The sequence below is a fragment of the Pundamilia nyererei genome, unplaced genomic scaffold, assembly GCF_000239375.1.
Source record: "Pundamilia nyererei isolate P.nyererei 1_Seehausen unplaced genomic scaffold, PunNye1.0 scaffold00113, whole genome shotgun sequence".
Taxonomy (NCBI): Eukaryota; Metazoa; Chordata; class Actinopteri; order Cichliformes; family Cichlidae; genus Pundamilia; species Pundamilia nyererei.
Window position 1 is genome coordinate 1008543 of NW_005187514.1, and position 19852 is coordinate 1028394.

Genomic DNA, 19852 nt, shown 5'->3' on the forward strand with positions numbered 1-19852 from the left:
TATTATTATTATTATTATTATTATTATTATTATTATCCTAATTAGTTTAATTGAATTACTGTCATAAAAAAAAATCAACATTGCATGCCAGCCAGAGTGATTGAATGACGATTTCCAATGAAAGATGTTTGGCCTACACTGTAAATTATCACTTCTCTTTGTAAACTGGCATGCGTGCACCCACAGAGCCCAAGTTAAAGGCTAGTTGACATGAATGAGACAAACCTTTTTAGCCTCTAACTCCCTTGTGGACTAGAGTCATAAAATTATTTGCTTGGCTGCACTGAGTTCTGCCAGAACGTATCTGCAATGCTAATAAACTCCATCGACACTGGCAGGTAATAGCATGCTACTGTAACTTTTCTACATCAGCTCAGCACAGCTCAATCAGCCCCCGCCAGAGGCCTCCTCTCTACGAGTCCCCGCGGCTCAGAATCAGCAACTTTCAATCTCGGTGTGTTAGCACGCAAGAAGACGCAACTGTACATTTGGGATTGGTGATGAGACAAGCAGACCGCACGGCGTGAGAGCGAGAGATCGACAGCGCCCACACTTACACACACTCACACACACTTACCGTCGCACATACAAACACACACACATATACCGTCTAATATCAGCTAGGTCCCTGACTCCCTTTAAGAGACCGGAGAGTCGAAGAGGGGGAAATAAATACTCTGCTTTATTACTAGGAGAAAGACAGAGAGGAGAGAGGAGGGGAGGAGGGGGAAAGTAAAACAGAGAGGCAGAATGAGACTGCACACACACACACACACACACACACACACACACACACTGAGAGCTATGACTGGCTCTACCTGATCTTGCTGAATCCCATATACAGTAGCAGTGGAGAACTCTTTATTTCTCCAACTCAGCACACCTCCCTCACCCCGTCCTCTCATATACTGTCAACTGACCAAGTAGACAGAGAGCCGCTGCACACAACATAATACTCTACAAAAATACGGTAACATAATATTCAACAGCCCGTTATTCGGCTTTGCCGTCTCTCACACTATGAGGTAAAGACCTGTTTCATCACACAGGATGAAGCAGTAGAGTGTAAAAGGCTGCCAAGAACAGAATCAGTATTTGACATTTACAAGTTTGCTCTGAACTTTTAATTAGCTGGATTTTAATCGCACAGTGGCAGGATACTGCGCTTGCCATTGGGGAGTCGCTTCACTTTAAGGGTTCTCGAGGTTTTTTATGACTGGGCGCCACTTTAGGGACCCTGCATACGCACAGAAAAATTCACAAACGCTTTTCACTACCGTTTGTGATGGGTCTATTAAAGGGACGTTTATTAGAGTTTTGCAACCATTACTGAGGTGACCGATGCATTTGCTGATATTCCTAGGAAAGTTAAGTCAGCAATGATGGCTACAATAGCAGGGCCGGCTAATTGGTGGCTAATTGAATTAATGCTAGATTTGCTAGACTGCTAGAATGCTAGACTCGTTTGTTTACTTCACTACTTTGCCATAGTAGCCAACAACCAGTGGATGAATGACAGGTGTGATACGTGTTTTGCCACGTTTTTTCCTCAATTGAAAGAATTCCAACGGTTCCTGAAAGCAGCAGCTCTGTACTTTTCAATGCTATTAGAGTCATTACGGTAAACCCAGGCACGATGTCACAGCAGCCCCACAAAGATGAAGGTTGGTTGAGAATGAGTGAGTGTGATGGAGCTCGACAGAAAACAGACCTTTTATCAGGCATTCATGTTATTATTATTTTTTTTATCTTTTATTTTATTCTTTTATTTTTGCTGTTTGCCATGATGTTTTCTGTGCTATTTGCAGGGATTTGGATCTGGTGCAGAAAATGAAGTAAAGGATTTAGTGAAATATGGCAAGGTAAAAGCAAGGATTGCATGATCCTCTGCTCCTTTTAACATCTCTCAGTTTCTTTTACCATGTGTTATAGATAAAATAAATACGGACACAAAAATATGCAAATAAGGAGGCGCACTGCTGCCTACTTCCTAACACAGCCAGTACAACAACTGAAACAGACAGAAACAGTACAGCGTACAGTTTCACTTGATTTACTCAAAATAAAATATGTATAAAAAAAACTGAGGAAAGATAACTGATGTTACATTGAAGAAGTTACATTAAAAATATAATAATCCAAATATAAATATCATATATTTCTGCTATTCTCCCACCACTTTCCTTTATATATAACCAAAGTGATTAACCTCAGTATTTCTTCTAGAAAAGCTGTCAGGATCTTTAACAGAAGGGTGCATGAAAGTAAATGAATATGGTGGGATTCTTATCATATTCCTTTGATGAACCCCTTTAGGAAGCGAGGCTTCCTTTACCTAGGGCTATTCTGAAAATTTCCCCAAGTCCCGGAAGACCCTCTACAGTCAACATGGGCGTCCCCTGGCACATTCCTCCATTGTCCCACAAAGGGAGATCTTTGAAAGGGTATATGCAGTCTGCCTGCTTCTGTGTGTGTGGCGCCTCCAGTTGTGGTAACCCCACACTTCTCTGGCATAGCTCCAAGAGACATGGGAACACAGCAAAGGATTATTCCACGAGGAGAGGGAGTTAAAGTGGAAGAGGAAGAGATCAATAGAGGAAGGTACAGTAAAGGAGGTAGAGCAAAGAGTTTCCTGACTGCCATTAGCCTGTACGGCACAGACATAGTCAAAGGGGAGCAATCAGTTTAGGATTACTGTTTTTTTTATATCAATATAGTTCACTTAAGGCTAGAGGATAAAAACAAAAGCAGAAAGAGAGAGAGCTCTGTGATACTGTTAAACTTTACAGCGCAGACTCTTTCTACTATGACTAAAAAGCCAAAACTGAAGGTAATGTGAAGGTCAACAACAATTCCTGTTGGCATCTTAAATCTCTGAATGAAATTACATTCTTTGGCTGAAAAATATTTTTAACTAATCCTCTTGTTAAATTCAGCCCAGCAGTTCCTCCACACTCCTGCTTCAGCTCCGCCGTGCACACCTACAGCCATTATCCACCTTTTTTACAGCAGATATTCTGACTTTGTAGGGAAAGCAGGGGTGGCATTAATAACATTAACAATGGCTCAGTTCCATTAACTGCACTAATAGGCCACTTCAGTGAGCCAACATGCAAAAATATGAATTATATTAGAAACTGGCTAATATAAAGTGTCATTTTCCAAGAAATTATAGGAGTGATACACCAAAATATGCTTTAGTTAATTACATTTCACCAGAGCGCTGACTAAAAATAAAAAAAAATACCAGTTGCCACCAGTATTACCAGTCACCCTCCTGGGTGACACACCTATGGTATCAAAATCCCACATTAGCTCATTCTCGAGGTATCACATTCACAAAGTTTCCAGAAAACTTCATCTCTAACCTTGACCTTCAGGTGAAAACATGAATTTTTATCAGAATATAAGCAAAGGTTTTTGTGTTTTTTCTAAGATTGCACATTTAACCATATTTTAACCTCAATCGTGATTTGGGCTTCCCACAATTGAATGAAAATGATCGAGCAATGCTGGAAATCAGAATAATGAAGATCAAGAAAAGCAGCGTAATGGATGCTAATGTGAATCATTCAACATCAAGTCTGTGCAGCATATGCATCCATCTTCAGGCTCACAAAGGCCTGCTGACTGTGACTTTGTGAAAACGATACACTGGACAAAAGACACGTTATCACCTCGCAAAATTATTCTTCCAAAAGGACAATAACTGTGTTGTATGCAAAATGTTGCACACACCACAGTTATTTTTGAAAAAGAGAGATGGATCTCAGAGCAGTCGAGTACTTCGCTACAAGCTTCAATCACATCCACATACATCCAGCACAACGTAAAACTGAAGCAATAACCTGTTGATTTAATTATGCATTACGTTTTTTTATCTATATATAAACATTGAATTATAATATATATGTATATATTTTTCTTCTTCTTAAACAAGGTGAACAAGGAGGATCAGTTTTATTTCGCTGCAAAAATCTGTGCATCGGCAGGAACCACGGCAACCTCTTACTCATTCTCTCACCTTAACACATGGACAGACTGACTTCTACTCATTCACTTGTCTTCCAACCAGGCTCAGTTTTCCTCTCCTCTACCTCCCACCAGAGTGACCTTCACCTGTCACACAGACTTCATATTTACAGCCACCACGGCCCATCTGCCTGCACTCAGCCCCGACTGTCAATCAGCGGCAAGCCGCCTCCACCCTCTGACAATCCATCATAGGCCAAAAGCACCAGACCACAACATCCGGTATAAACACCGACATCAACAACCAAGTGATCCAGCACATGATGGCCGGATGCTACTTTTGACAAACTGACAAACGTGTTCAAAGTTAAGGAATTGATCAGTGGTTTATACACACTTCATTTTACAGAAGCCAACGATGTTTCCCTTAAGTTTTGATTTTAGCTTTTAATAAGCTTGTCTGTGCTGTGTGTGCAATAACGGAGCCTCCATGTGCACAACTGTCTACATGCATCATCAAACAGGATTAAGAAATGAAAATATATTTAACATGAGCTTCCACCAGAGAACATAACATTACACAAGATAATTTCAGCCGACTGCTGAGGAGCAGTTTCTGTATAATCAAAAAGAACTAATGAAAACAGTCAGCTTCTGAACACTGCATACCACCCGTTGTCTACAGTTTCATTAAATGCAGCTTAAAGTGTCTTTTTCTTTTTTAATTATAAAAGTGATGAAGAACAAATGTGGAAAATGAACACCCACACCTTCAGCAGTTCTTTGCCTTTGAACACTTTGTCTAAAAGGATGCGGCGTCTTCCAATTCTGTGCGTTCACTTCTGATTAGTCATTATGTTAGGCCAGTCCCGGTATAGAAAGGTCAGACGCAAATTCATTTTGTGCAGAGACACAAGTGAACACACCTATGTTCCTAGTAATAGCTCATATTTCCATTTCCATCCCTTCACCACTGTCTAAAAATGTGGGGCAAAAGCTCCAGGTAGCACCGCACGCTCACACCCCCAACCCCGCCAAGTAATAGTGCCCGGGTAGAGGGCCACTGGATTCAGCATTCTGAATCTCAATGACAACCAGACATCCACAGGGATTTATCTAAATGCAAATCAGCTGCCGTCACTCAACAACACACGCATAATTTACTTTGTATGTCCTAAAATACATGAGGCAGAAGTGTACAGCCAGCCAGCCGGGCAGCCCATCAGCTCTGCCTTCTCTTTCATTGGTGCCCTCTGGAGTGCACTCATTTTCACCAAATTCACTTTTAATTGAGAGCTAATTGAACCAAGGCAAATTCACGCTGGAGGTGGAGAGGAGCAGAGGAGTGTAGCAAAGGGAGATAAATAAAGAGGAGGGAAAAGAAGAGGTAAAGCGGGATTTAGAGTGGCAGGTGACAATAAAATCTGCTGCTTGTGTCACTCTCACTCTCAAAGGACAGAAGCACTTTGACAAGGAAAAAAGGGTGAAAGGCAGGAAGAAATATGAGGAAGAAATAGGGTAGAATCTGTCACACACTTAATTTGTTTCCCAGCAGGAAAAAAAAGAAGAGAAAAGTTTCCAATAACAGGAAAAGCTCTGTGGATATTCTGACGACGGAGTACTCGTAAGGCAAAAACTGCTTCTCAAAATTGTGTTTTCACTAGAGGCGCAACTACAGAAGTCAAACTCTGTAACTCTGTTCACCTCAGTCACCAGTGCTTCCCAGTTACAAAGCTGACATTAAGCAATATACAAGGATGTCTACAGAGCACCAAGGCCCTGTGACCTGTAATGTAAATCATGGTGTAAAGTGATCTATGTTCCAAAGGTTATCTGGGGTCTTGACGATGGGAAAACAACCTCCCTGATGCTGCTCGATGCTTTCTCCACTTCTACACAGCTGTTAATTAGCCAAGCTAAGTGCACCATTAATCGATTGTTTGTCTCTATGCTATATCTCATAACACTGTTGCACTCTGGCAATGGCAGGAGAAGAAATGTGAGGTTCAAGAAGTCACACTTTTCCGCTGGTGAAATACTGGTGCCGGGGAGACAGGAAGCAGAGAGTAACAGAGCCTTCGCAAACACAGGAGTGGGAGGCATTCTGATGGGACTGAAAAGACTTTAACAATATTGAAATCGATTGCAAAAACACTCTGAGCAAGTGGAAAAAGAGTTGAGAGCAAAAAAAACACACATTTGTTATGTGCTTAAATCAAGAATTTTAACAAAGCCACAACCTTATCAGCAAAAGAAACGCACATGACATTTTCTGAAGCACAAAACAAGGGTTCCTATGAAGTTCACAAGTCTAAAGAGACAAGAGTGGAACATTTTTAAGTCAAAGAAAAATAAGAGTGAAGGTAGAAGTAAACAGAGAGCGAAAGAAGCTCCCACTGGTGCAACAAAACATGGCAAGCAATAAAGACACGACATAGTGCTTTTTGTTCAGGCACTTTCTTAGACCGTAGACACACACACACACACAAAAGTGGAAACAAAAGGAATTCACTACAATGAACATCAAGTAGAATCTCAACAGGTGGCAAGCATGCCGCTCAAGTGACAGCTATTTAAAACCTGCTTAGCTGTTAAGCTGACTGAATCACTAACAGGCGTAGTCATACGGTGCAGACTCGGGAGAAAATGCACGTCAAGATTGTGAAATTGAGACGCAACATGGGACGAATATTTGTATATTAATTTTTCAATCACCCACAGTTTGGTACTTCCATTTGGATTCACTTAGAAGAAGACAGGGTTCAAACAGAGAAGACTGATTAAGACAGAAGTTTGAAAAATGTCAACAATTTCTGGGGGAGCTGCTTCAGTCATTTCTGGAAACCTGCAAGTCTTTGATTTCTACTGACACCGATGATACAGAAACAAATAAGTATCACATAGCAAGTAGTTGCTTGTTGCAGTTATATTTTTTTAGACTATATAAAAGAATAAGTACTTTGAGGATAAGTGCTTTCTGACAGTTGTTTAGGCCCATTTAACAGCAATCCAACAATTCTGATATTTTATAAACTATAAAGGACACTTGAGAGCTCTTTAAAAAAAACAAAACAACAACAAAAAGTTTCACGGGACGGGGGTATTTCCTGTCAAACCAACACTTCTGAAAGTCCATCACAAGAGGGAGCCCACCAGTTAAAAACTGGTCAAGTGTTACCATAGTGACAGCAAAGCCTGTACTTTGTGAGTCGAGTCAAAGAGTCCGGTCCAAATAACTGCCTTGTATCTGCTTTTCCTCATCGCTTTTCCTTGACCTTATGGAAAGCATCATGAGGGCAAAGTGCGAAGAAGAATTTGATGGTCTGCTGCGTTTCACGTCACCACAGCGTGTTCTTAGCGTGTTGTTTCGTGTAGGTCATATAAACGAGAACCACCGGTGAAGCATTTCATTCCTAAAGCTGAAATTTTAAAGAAAAGAGAACATGTATCCAGTACAAAGAAATAAATCTTTTTTTTTCCTGGTGGAGAGATGATTGTGTGCAACTCAGTGTTTCCTCCACCTTTTTGAGGATTTCTATGACCGAAGAAAAATTCCCTTCATCCATAACTTATCCCAGCTGACCCGCAGTAAAAATTAATTCATGATATTCCTAAAGGCTGGCAATATAACAATGAACATTACCGATACTAACCGAACAACAGCAAACCTTAAATGCACTTTGATCATAAAGTTGATTTAGAAAGCTTATATAAATCTGCTTTCTTCATGCAAGGCAACACCTCGACAAGAGGCAGATTTTATTACAGCAGCGTAATGTTCAGAGTTCAGCTGTGGGTTCAACAGCCTGATGCTGAAAATTCAAAACATATCAGCATGTTATGGAAAGGAGGGTGCGGCGCTATTAATTATGGGATAGAATTTTCATAAAGGATGGTCTAGCTTGTCCTATGCTAAAGGAGGCAAGAAAGGAAGCACTGAAGTACCTTTCATTAATATTTAGAGAACTCAAACAGCTCTTATTACAAATACTTTTAGGTAACCCTCCCCCCAAAAAATAAAAAATTAAGTTTATTTGTCTGGTACCAACTCGCAGCAACAGTCACCTCAAGGTGCTTCATACTGGAAATTAAAAACCCAATATTTGAAAGAAAACACAAACAATTAGACCATCCCCCAGAAGTAAGCACCCTGTGACAGCGGGGACGACGAACTCCCCCTTAACAGGAAGAAACCTTTGGCAGAACCAGGCTCAGGGAGGGGCTGCAATCTGCCACGCCCAGTTGGGATGTTGGTGGAAAGAAAAGACAAAAAAGGAGAGCAGAGAGAGACAAGGACAAAGCACAAACTATGAGCGAGAGAACACAAAATTTAATGATAAGCGGTAAACTTAATGACATGCAATAGAGTGAAGAAGAAACGCTCCGTGCATTATGGGAGGTAGCCTGCGCTTATAGTAGTATACCTAAGGAATCGTTGATCCAGCCCCAACTATAAACTTTATCAAAAAGGAATACTTTTAGGTCTTCAGGTACCTGAAATGTGCTAGTGTATGTGCCCCCTTCCTCCTTATTGTGGTCCAAGCCATTTAAGTACATTTGTCTATTAAGTCAAGAGCTACGCAAACAGATACAAAGGAAAAGTGGCTGTACAGGTTGATGGTTTGTTTGATTTTTTTCCTGATGTCAGATTTCAACAGCAATACAAACTCCAAGCCTCCAGACATGCCTTTTAGAGACTAACATTAGAAATGTAAAAAAAATTAAATAAAAAAGGATTCTAATGTATTTCAGCCAGCATTCCTTAGCCAGGTTGTCCTTGAAAAGATGGACGAGCTGCAGTGAAACAGAAGCTAACATAAAGCTGTATGTGAGAGATGGACAGAAAAATTATGAGAAGACAGAGGGAAGCACTGTGCAGCGAGCAAATAGAGACGGAGCAGGCAGTGGAGAGGAAAAAAAATCATTTTCAAAGAGCAGTGACAGCACAATAGAGGAACAAAGAAATGTACAAGAGTGGACGTACTTTAGAAGCTGAGAGCGGTGGACCGAAAACAGACAAACAGAAACAGTACAGGTGAGGGAATCCCAATTACAGCGTGACCTCGTTAACCCCAGAGGCTCGTTAGAGTCTTGTTAGAGCGGCATTCTCCAGGCCCATCTTCTGTCACACCTTCATTAAGTCCATCGACCCACTGTGCTTATTAAACACATTCATTACCCCAAGTATTGAACCGCTGCCGCGATCACCGGCCCCAAATGCATCACAGCGGGAGGTAAAGGAAGACGCTTGGTGGAGGGTAAGATAGTAGATGAGGGGGGAGGAGGATGGATCATGCACATAAATAGACAGATAAACCACAACATCTATAAATGGTCCTACGGATGGCTTTGTGCTTCCTATCACTAATGAAGTCAGCATTTAGAGCGAGTTTGGTCTCTTAAAGACAGACGGCAGCAGGAGAGGGCAACAGAGGGGAAGTGCAATTGAGAGGGAGCACATGCCTTGTTTGAGAGGAGAGTGAGGAGATAAGTAAGAGGACCACACGCGTGCATGGAGGGTACAAAGTTTGAAATAAGGCAGGTAGACTTTGTCCAAGTCTCTGCTGTGCTACACATCTGTCTTTTCTCCATAAACAGGACAGAAGCGAATCCCAGGGGAGGGCTATTCATCACGATGCACACACAAACTAGTTCACAGGCTAAAGACGAGGCCTCCGTCCCGACGTCGGGCTCTGGCTTTAAATGATGACATCATTTCTGCCCTTCTCAAACAAAAGGAAAACTCATCATCGGAGAGAAGGAGAGAGGGGAGGAAGAGAGAGAGTGCAAAGAGATTAAGAAGAGTAAAGGCATGAGCGAGGTGTCGGAAAGGGCCATGAATCATAGTGACATCCCTGGCTGGGTGTCAGAAGCTGCTGCTGTCTGGGGCTGGATAAACAGAGGGCCTCTAAAGCAATGCTCTTTAAACACCGGCCAGGTCAAAGCCCAGTGCTGGCCCTCTGGAAAACTGAAACGGGTGCCAATTTTACTGATGGTCAAAAACTTACCGGCTGCAGTGTTGCCATAACCTTTCCAACTCACTGCTGCCCGTTAGGCCCAGATCGACCACCAAAAAATACATCTGTGAGTTACCACAGTTTGACTTTCACACAGGTCACCAAGTAGCTAGACTGAAGTAAAACTGAAAGTTAATATAATTAAACTAACGATAAAATGCATTTCACTTAGAGGAAAAAGACTCTTCATTCGCTCTACGGTGATAAAACTTTGTTTTCGTTGACAGATTATTTTGGTCGTGCTCATATTATAGCACTCATCTTCATCCAACATAAGTATTCCTTTTTCAGATTCATCTTTGAAAAAAGAAAAAGTGGCAGCTTTTAAAATCTTACAACATTGAGTTATTAGCCTAGGGGCAGGACAAATTTTTCACAGCCTGAGCACTCACCACCCAGTAACAAAATAAAAAAATGAAATTAAAAGCGGGTTTCATCTCAGCTTTACCCCCCGCCTCCGACTGCAGTCCGTCCATGTGCTCAGCCAGAGTAAGCAAAGGAGAGAAAATGAATCGAAATGGAAGTCAGACCCGCATTAACATTCTTCTGTGCTTTTTCCTGGTACTCCAGTAGCTGCGGGCGAATGCTTGATAACGTCATGGAGATGAGCGCTGCTACAACATCTCCACTACTTGGAGATTATGTATTACCACTGCAAAGGCCATTCAGAGTTTCTCGCTACAGGTGAGAAAATGCTTATTTTCATTTCAATAAAATTCAAATTCTGACATGAATTATGTGACATCGGAAAGGACGCGAAGGCCACAAAAACTCATCAGCCATTCTACACACGCATCCTCGTGCAGGAAAATATTACAGCCTCACTACCAACAGGTTACGCGACATGATTCTCCTCCAAATCAGACTCTCGGTAAATGACTTCTCAGGAGTAGGTAAACAGAAAATGTGTGTGAATTTAATACTTTTTGAGATGTTCAAGTTTCTAAAAACACCTTTTTGGTTTTTGGTTTGTTTTTTTATGTGCAGTCTTAAGTACTAGAGGAAAAGAAACTCACTCGCTGCTCATTCACTGTCGTATTACTGCTCTTATCCAGTCCTACTACACCCTCTGCAGTTGAAAACCAGGCAAATCAAACAAGATCAAACTGGTTTCTCTGCAACCGTCTACCGTGCACTTGTGAGGGCAGTTTGCAAGCTCTGTAAGAGATACAGGTTCATTCTTTTATTTTATATTTAAAGAGATGACATTCTCATAAACTGAAGTAAAAGGCAACCAATGAAATGAGTGTAGGACTTTGACCATGAGCTAATTTGCTGCCCTTGTCACTGGTACGTTTTTGAGGCAACATAGACTAAGATAAAACAAAGTCAAGCCATACAGTCAGTACAAGGAGCTATAATGATTTAAACAGGACAAATTAGAACAACAAATTAAAACAACAGTTTATAACAAAGCCAGAGTTTTGCCTTAATAGAGACACATTCAAAAAATGTTAATGTTTTCATTGCTGATGTGTTCAAAACCCTTTATTTAAAACAAATGAGCTCAAGTTAAAGCTCTGTGTTGGCACGCCTTGGAACACACTTTCATTTTCTTTTTAAAAAGGTATATAAGCTAACATAAAAGTGAAGTAAAATGTAAGAATCACTTTGATTCTTGCTCCTGCTGGTAAAAGCTCATTTACTTCCATCGTTACATCAATGTAGACATTACTAGCACAGGTTAGCTGCCCTGCCCAAACAAATATCTGATTCATAGCCGGTGTCATTTTTTGGCATTCTGTCACTGTTCAGCAGTATAAAGTCAGCTGTGCGGCCCGTCCCACTTCTCCATTATAATGTGAGTCATTCACTTGACTTTGTTTTCCTTCCACAAGGTTAATACTTTTAACATTTCCATGAGCCACTCGAGGAATCCAAGAGAGCATCCTGCCACACCGAAGTGTTTTTCGTCTTTTTTACAAAGTAATTTAGACTGTGTTATTGATAGACTGTGGGACACACACACACAAAAGAATGTTGATCCTGACTCTTTACCGCAGTAACTAATATTGAAAAGAAAACACGGCAGCAAGGTGAAATATCGCTTTGGAGGAAAGTTCACAGACTCGCATTTTGAAAAACGCTTACACTCTCTTCTTTTCAAAACTTGTTTTGTTCTTGGGCAGACAGCAGAGAGAACATATCGACGAAGTCTGCGTCTGAGTGCAGCCGGCTGTTCGAGTTAAAGTCAGTGCTCATTAATGCATCTGATTACGCTTTAGGCAAAGGCCGAACGGCAAAAAAAAAAGCCGCACGCACATACAGAGCCGTCTTTGTGGGGACACAGATCAATACAAATGCACTTCAAAAGAGGAAAGAGGAAGATGTGCGAGGGAGAGGAAGCCGCTGTTAACATAGGCCACATGATGAGAATGTAAACAATAATAATAATAATGAAAAGAAGTGTATAAATCAGTTTATTTCCTTACAATAAACAAGCCTCTTAGCTTCTTCCAAATGAGTCTGCAACTTTCAATTATTTATAGTGTTTTATTGTTTCTACTATTGATCATTTACCAATTTGTCTGTTCTTCAGATGATTTGTGCTGATCATTTTGTCAGCTGCTGTTTTCCAACGTTTAAACAACAAGCTCAACACAAATATTCGGTTTATCGTTGAGTTTATGGAAACCATGTTACTGATGAAAATGCATCACTTTTATCTTTGAGGTGTGAAAAAAAGGCAAAGCCAAGTTTTGAAAAGACTTGAAATTTTCCATTGCTTATGTCAAAGTTGTTGAATATCCCAGTAAAACGAGGACTCGGGAAATAAAAAATAACATTAAGGAAAAAATGTGTTGGCTTAGGTGAGCGTAGGTGTGACGATGAGAATGAACTGATGTCTTTCTCTTTGTGTTTGCGCCCTTCACCCTCAATAGCTGGGACAGGCTCCAGCCGCTATCCCAGATTGTCGACCTTTAATTGAAAAAGTGGATGGACGGACAAACATTGTAATGCAAAAACAACAACACAATAAAAATAATTACTATCAGCATCTGCTATCAGAAAACATTGGCATGTTTCAGGATCCTAAAGCATGGAAACTCTGACTGGGAGCAGTCCTACCCCCACCTCCCAATCTGATGGACATAATCCAGTGCTATTAGCAACTAAACTGACTTAATACATTCGACAACATCTGACATTCAACATCCTGAAAAGTCTAAATGGCCATCTACAAAGACTGGAGGGGATTGCGGAGATGGACACCACATTGTTTATGCATGTGCAATGCTGTGTTTATGCGCCTGGTCAGAGTGGTTCTATTTATCTCTAATCACAGTCAAATATGTGGAAGAAAAAAGTTTCCAAAGGAGACTCCAGTGCAGATGGCAGCTATTCAAGTCACCCACCGCTCCCGAGTGTATGTGTGTCACTGCCACCATCTGAAATATTCCTCTGTGTTTTTGTGCGATGTGTGTTGGTTCATGTCAAAAGGTCTATCCCATAATAACTGACAGCTATCATTATCACTTCCTTTCTCTTTGATCTCTCCCTCTAATCCAGCTAATTAAATCTGCTAATGTCAATATACATTTTAATCTGCAATCATGTTTGATTGGACCTGTGGAGCCTCACTGTCAGTCCTCCTGCCAGCGAAAACCCAACTACTGACAAGCTTGACAGCCAGCCAATCAGAACGGGAGATGAGCCCTCCTCCACTGACCTATAGCCAGGAAACACCATTCACACTGACAGTTCATCTTTTTCTAGTGTTTCACAAAGTCCCACAGACAAATACATCTCTTCCTTCCCAAATATCCACAAGAGAGGGCTAAAAAAAAAAGCTGTCGAAAAACGAAAAAGGGGAGGAGAAAAAAAAAAACAAGGGAGAGAAGCTCTGATTGTACATGCAGAGTGGTAATTACAACTAAATTGAGGGCACATGGTAATCTATGTTAGGTCATCTCTAATTCCACTTACATTTCCACATTTTGGACTAATTAAAACCGTTAATAATCAGAGCCTGTGCGCGTAAGCGAGAGGGGGGAGAGGGAAAGAGGGAAAGAGGGAGAGAGAGTGCATTTTCAGACGCGGCATCTTTGAGATGAGCCAGAGGAAGAATGTCCCGTCACACTGCAGGAAAATTAAGTGCACACGCTTTGATTTTAACAAGACACGAGAGCAGATAACGTTTTGGGGGGGTTTTCCGTTTAAAGACACGGGAAAAAAGAGAGTGAGGAAAAGTGCTTCTCCAGCGAAAATGTTTCCAGATTATAACGTGTTTAATTGAAAGGTACACTGGAGCAAAGTTGGAAAGACGGGTGACGAGGGGTTTTCGCAACTTCTGTTTTGTCCACTGCTTGGTCTATAAAACTGACAGAACTCAGAGTTAAACTTTCAGGGCTGCCTCTCCCCCCCCCTACGGCAAACTGGGGCGAGTCTGGGAAAAGGGGAATTTGCTATTCTCCCAGCCTTTGCCCTTCGAGGTGCTGAAAGAGAACAGAATATGAATGGGAAGCGAGCGAGAAAACACTTCAGAAGATGAAAACAAGCCTTGAAAGCCAACTGCTGCAATAATACCAACTCCGGCATAAATAGTGGATGAACGCCAATAAAGAATGCAGGGTGGATGTCAAAAGAAGAGGGGCACAGACACACCGCAGTCACCTGCTTTTCACACAACGCTCTCAGCCCAGGGTTATCCATAGCCCTGGGCTGATTTGGCCCCGAGCTAACAAGCAATGAAAGCGAAAGCTCCAGTTTGTCAACCGTAAACAAAATTTGGAGACACTACTGAGCGTAAAAGCCATCCTCGGGATTACATTAGCAACTTTAAACTGTCATTATCATAGGGAAGGGCACACTGCTTCGGTATGATAATCAGGGTATGAAATTACACATCTCCCCTTTTTTTTTAAAAATTAAGAAAAATCTAACCAATGGCACAAAAGTGTCCAGATATTACTACCAAGATTTTGCAAAAAATACTGTGTACATTATAGCAATGTTACAACTACTGCTGCTGAACAAATAACATAAAAGAGTCCTTCAAGTTGCACAAGCCTATTCAGAGATGTTGCGCATCCCCCCCTGCAAAAAAACGTCTTGAACCATCACCAGAGCTTGATATGGTTTTAACACAGAGAAAACGAACCCTTCAGCGTGGCAGTAAAACCACAATCATGGCAAAAAGGAAAGCAAGACAGAAAGGAAAAAAAATGTACGTGGGTGCACATGACAAAGAAAAAGTTAAGAGGGCGAGTGAACAGACCACACAGCAACATCCTGCAGCAATTTAATTATTCCATTTTGGAGGAGGAGGAGGAGGAGAAAGAGAGAAAAGATCAGAGTGAGTGAAAGGCTCATCCTCATCTGTGATTGATTAGGATAGACAGAAACTCACACCCACATTAACACACAACAGAAGCCAGCATGAGAAGAGAAGTTTTACAAAGTAGTCTTAAGAGGCTTTCACTACACTCCCATGATTTTTGCAATTTATAGCACACTAAAACCCCAAAAAGCCAATCTCAGCACTTTCCTGAATCAATTCATGTAGTGAAGACAGGCTGAGCCCACACAACATTTCTGCAAGAGTTCAGTCTTTCATTTTTTGTATAAACCTTTCAGGAAAGCCTTTTTTCAAGCGCCCTCAAACCTTTTAGTGTGTCCATGACTTGTAGACTTCAGTATGAAGCAATGGCGTATAACAGCTTGAGACACCTTTTATATTCTTTAGGGTTGAAGAAACTTCAGAAATCAAAAAATATATGCAATGTAATTATACATAAAGAGGCATCAATAAGTGTTTCTGCATATTTCTGACTCGCTTAAAGATTGCAATTCTAAACCATTTTACCACAGAACAACAAAATCAGTTTTCTTCATATCTGAGAGACTGGAGCAGAGACCCTTAGGTAGCCTTTAAGCTGTCAGAAAGAATAAGTGCTTTCTGGGTCGTCTTAACTCCTGGCAAAGTTAACGACAATTTTAGGCCAAGCAAGCAGAGCGACTAGACATAACAATTCCCATATAAGCTCAGCTCATTTCTCTCTGCCCTGATGACAGGAAGCTAAAATAACTTCAGCGCCTTCACGTCTGAAAAATGACCATCTGAAATTGATACTGGTCCTCTGAAACGTTATAAGAAGCAATATTAATCTCTCACCTAGTGGTAATCGCTAATTTCATATACTATTAAGATGATGAATGGGATTTTAACAAACTGAGCTGTTGTTAAAAACTTAAAGCAGACCAATCCATCAAGGTCACGATTATTCATGGCCTCCAAAGAAATAGTAGCGGGAAAAAGGTGAAACCATTAGTGAAACAAGAACGATGGAGATAACAGGTGGATAGGCACAGACAAGCCAAATAATTTAAAAGATAAATATTTTTTTAAAAACAAAAACAAAAAAAACACAGTAAAAAAAAAAACACATATACACGGAGAAAAACACAAAAAACAACAACACAATAAGAGGAAAAAACAGCTGTGTAGAAAAAAGAAAAAAAACCAAAACCAAGGGGGGGTTAAAGGAAGGCCCCTTAAAATGCAAAAGGGGGTTTTATAATAAGACAAGATGGCATCACAACAACTGAGCTTTCTAATGTCGCACTAAGTTAAAAAATTATATAAAACAAAATCAACTTTTATAGAGAATAGACCAAAAAGCGATTGAAAGGTTAGTTATCAAACATATAATGTGTGTATGTATCATGCACACTGATAAAGATATTTTCCCTTCTTTAAAGAATCTCTGATGAGATTAGCATATAGCAACAAGACAGGCACTTGCAGCAAACTTTCATTGTGCCCTGCTATTTGCAGATTTGAGCTGCGTATTTAAAAAACACTACAATAAGGAGCACCTGCAAATGTTTGCCAGCCAAGCTTGAGTGAGAAAAGGAATATACTGAAGGACAGAAATGAATAAGTCTGTGTATCATTATAGATGGTGTCTAGCAAACCTTCAAGACATTGACGTACTTATTGGAAGAAGGCGTACTGAGTGGGCTATAATAATGCACGACTTCTTAGCCGTAACCAACAGTAAAAACTGACCATTTTGTTCTCTTGCAAGTAGAGTCTCTGCAGTTTAGGGCATCCTCTCGCCAAGGCCATGATGCCGTCATCTGAGATACCGTAGCACTGACCCAAGTGGATGTCTTTCAGCTCACTGCAGTGCTCCCCCAGCTGAGGTAAAAAAATAAATAAATTAAAATAAAAACAAAACAAAACAGAGAAGTAAAGAAAATATTGCTCAAAATCTTCACCAAGCTGATATGACTGGTGTATGTGTTTGCTTTTTATTTAAACTAGGGATTCATATCTACTGGATCTCGTTCACAAACAATATGTACACAAATCCGCAAATAAACCAAGCGAAAGAACGCTCCAAACCCAAATCTGTGAGTGCCCATTATTTTCTTTCCTGAATTTGTTTGCACTCTACGATCCTCTGAACATGCATACGTGACGAAATGATGAAGGTTTGGCTGTCTTGAAAATGTAAACACACATTGTTAAACTTAATATTAATACTAATGCTGCTGATGACTATAAGTTTCTTTTTAGTGATTATTTTTTCAAAACCGCTTAAGAACAAAACTGCTCAGAATTTGAATAAAATACACAATAAACTCTGAGATTACAAGCCAAGAAAGGAAAACACTGAGTATAAAAAGGCACAGGTTTTAAGCTTTTTTTAAAAAAAAACATATTCTAATAGACATTATCTCATCTTATCTCTCTCTTAAAGATGGCTTCCTTTCTTGTTGGATGTCATCAGTTAAAGTCTAATTTCTTGGCACTATCCCACAGATGCTGAAGAATAATTGCTGTTGCTGAGTTACTCGTCTTGGGCTGACAGATCCTTGTCCTCCACCTGCTTTCTTCTTTTTGTTATGCTCTGGTTGTCTTTTTTTTCCGTTTCAAGTTTGATGTCAAATTGTTTCTTTTCAATTGAACGACAGTGTTTTTTTAAAATGAAACCGTTTTTAGCATCTCTCTTTCTTTCTTTTTTTCAATAAATGTGTTAACTGAAATTAAGAACGGGCACGCGGCAGTATGCTGATTGCAGCACTAACATATACACGGTGGTAAGAACACAACTGGCTCGTTCCCACGTATCATAAATATGACTGTAATTTTGCATTTGTACCGATCAGGACAAGAACATGTATATGCACATAAGTGAATGAGGCCCATTGTGTGTCTACCCCGGTTCTGAATCCACACCTTTTTCAATGCTGCATCTGTCAGTTTGTCCTGGTTGCCCACATGCACCTTCACCAGAAGAGGGCAGTGTGTAGCCAAAGCACACAAAGAAATGTCACCCAGCTGCTTGCAGCGGTAGGCGGTATATTTCTGCAAGCCAGGACACTGTGAAGCCAGGGAGGACACGCCGTGGTCATGGACCGCCCTGCAATCCGAGATGTTAATCTCGGTCACATTCTGCCTCCGAGAAGCTATTTTCACCAGAAGATCATCATTTACCTGCAGAGCAAGATAACATAAAAAGACACAATAATCAGCACAGAAATCAAAGTTTCCTGTTCTTTCTGACTTTTTTGTAGACAACTGTGTCTCTTACTTGTTGTAGGCCACTGAGGTCGATTTGCTTCCAGAACTGGAAGTCCAAGCAGAGGTCCCTCCAGTACTTACAAACCAGAGAGGCACAAAGACAGCGCTCCTTTACTGTCAGGTGAGACAGCACCTGTGAGGGGGGAAAAAAGGGTGTTTTCAGTCCCTTAAAAGCCATCAGACAACAATTCAAAGCTTTCCAGTGTCTTTGTCTGCACCAAACCATATGAAAACATTAAATAAAAAACTTCTTCTGACCTTAAGAAGGATGGAGGAAGGCAGATGATTGATACTCAAGTGATCAGCAGCTTCAGAACTTCTTGCCTGGCAGTCGTCATAGTTATGTGCGCAGGGCGGGGACGAGTCAGAACTGTGGGGAAAATCGGCGTGAAGACCCAACCCACAGCAGCCATCAGCAGGTGAGGAAGAAGAGGAAGCGGAGGAGGAAGAGGAGGAGGGAAGCGGGCAAAGGGGAAGGTGGCAATGGCCCGTTTCAGAGTTCGAGGCCGCCTCCCCCCCACCTCCATTCTCCAGCCCTCCATCAGGAGCAGCGAAGGCACAGCGCGGCTGCTTACAAGGGGTGCACCTTTGCACCTCTGAGCACTTCCTCTTACACACCTGCAATCGGACACACACACACGCGCACACACACACACACACACACAGACAGACAGACAGGTCACTTGGAATCAGATTTTTAGTTACAATTACAGAAAGAAATTCATGCTGTTAAATGTAAATAAATATGCAATACAGTTATTTGAAAATTATTAAAAGCCTATATTAAGTAGGAATTAATGCTCCGAACCGGATGCCTACCATCTCTGTGTAATCGCTGGTGCAGCCAGGCACAGGCACAGGTATGGGCACAGTCACAGACACACCAGCGGTTCGGAAGAGGGCCGGTGGTGGAATTAGTTTGGCAGGAACAGCTGACAAAAGGCTCCTCCCCTGGCCCTCCCAGATAGCAAGTTCTCTCGGTGACAACAAGAACTTGGAGCAATCCTCCGGAGATGCGAGGGTCGCGTATCGCTCCGCAAGCTTCGTGGCAGCTGCCGCTCCGATGCCGACTCCGCCAACACCTGGGACGCTGATTCCCGTGATGCTGTTGTGTCGACACCCGTTGGCCTCAAAGTGGTCGCTCTCGTCGTCGAAACCACCGCTGTTGCCGTGGACGATAAAGCAGAGCATGCAGGGCCCGTGCAGAAAACAGTTCCTCTTCTTCTTCTTCCTGTGATGCAATTTGCGTGTCCTCTTCTTCAGGCGATAACCATTTTTCGAAAAAAGATGGCCCATATAGATGATTCAAGGAAACTCTGGAACAACAAAA

At 41.3% G+C, this 19852-nt stretch overlaps 1 protein-coding gene across 3 annotated transcripts in view; it reads right to left on the minus strand.

Moving 5' to 3' along the window:
* fbxl17 (F-box and leucine-rich repeat protein 17) overlaps positions 1-19852 on the minus strand; it is a 217911-nt gene that overhangs the window by 196172 nt on the left and 1887 nt on the right. For all 3 annotated transcript variants that reach the window (XM_005741722.2, XM_013913073.1, XM_005741725.2), the window contains exons 2-6: positions 19342-19838; positions 18781-19140; positions 18533-18655; positions 18178-18435; positions 17002-17133 (exon numbers count right to left, since the gene is read on the minus strand). In XM_005741722.2, the coding sequence (XP_005741779.1) occupies positions 17002-17133; positions 18178-18435; positions 18533-18655; positions 18781-19140; positions 19342-19818 (1350 nt within the window). In that variant the 5' untranslated portion in view covers positions 19819-19838. The remainder of the gene's footprint in view (positions 1-17001; positions 17134-18177; positions 18436-18532; positions 18656-18780; positions 19141-19341; positions 19839-19852) is intronic.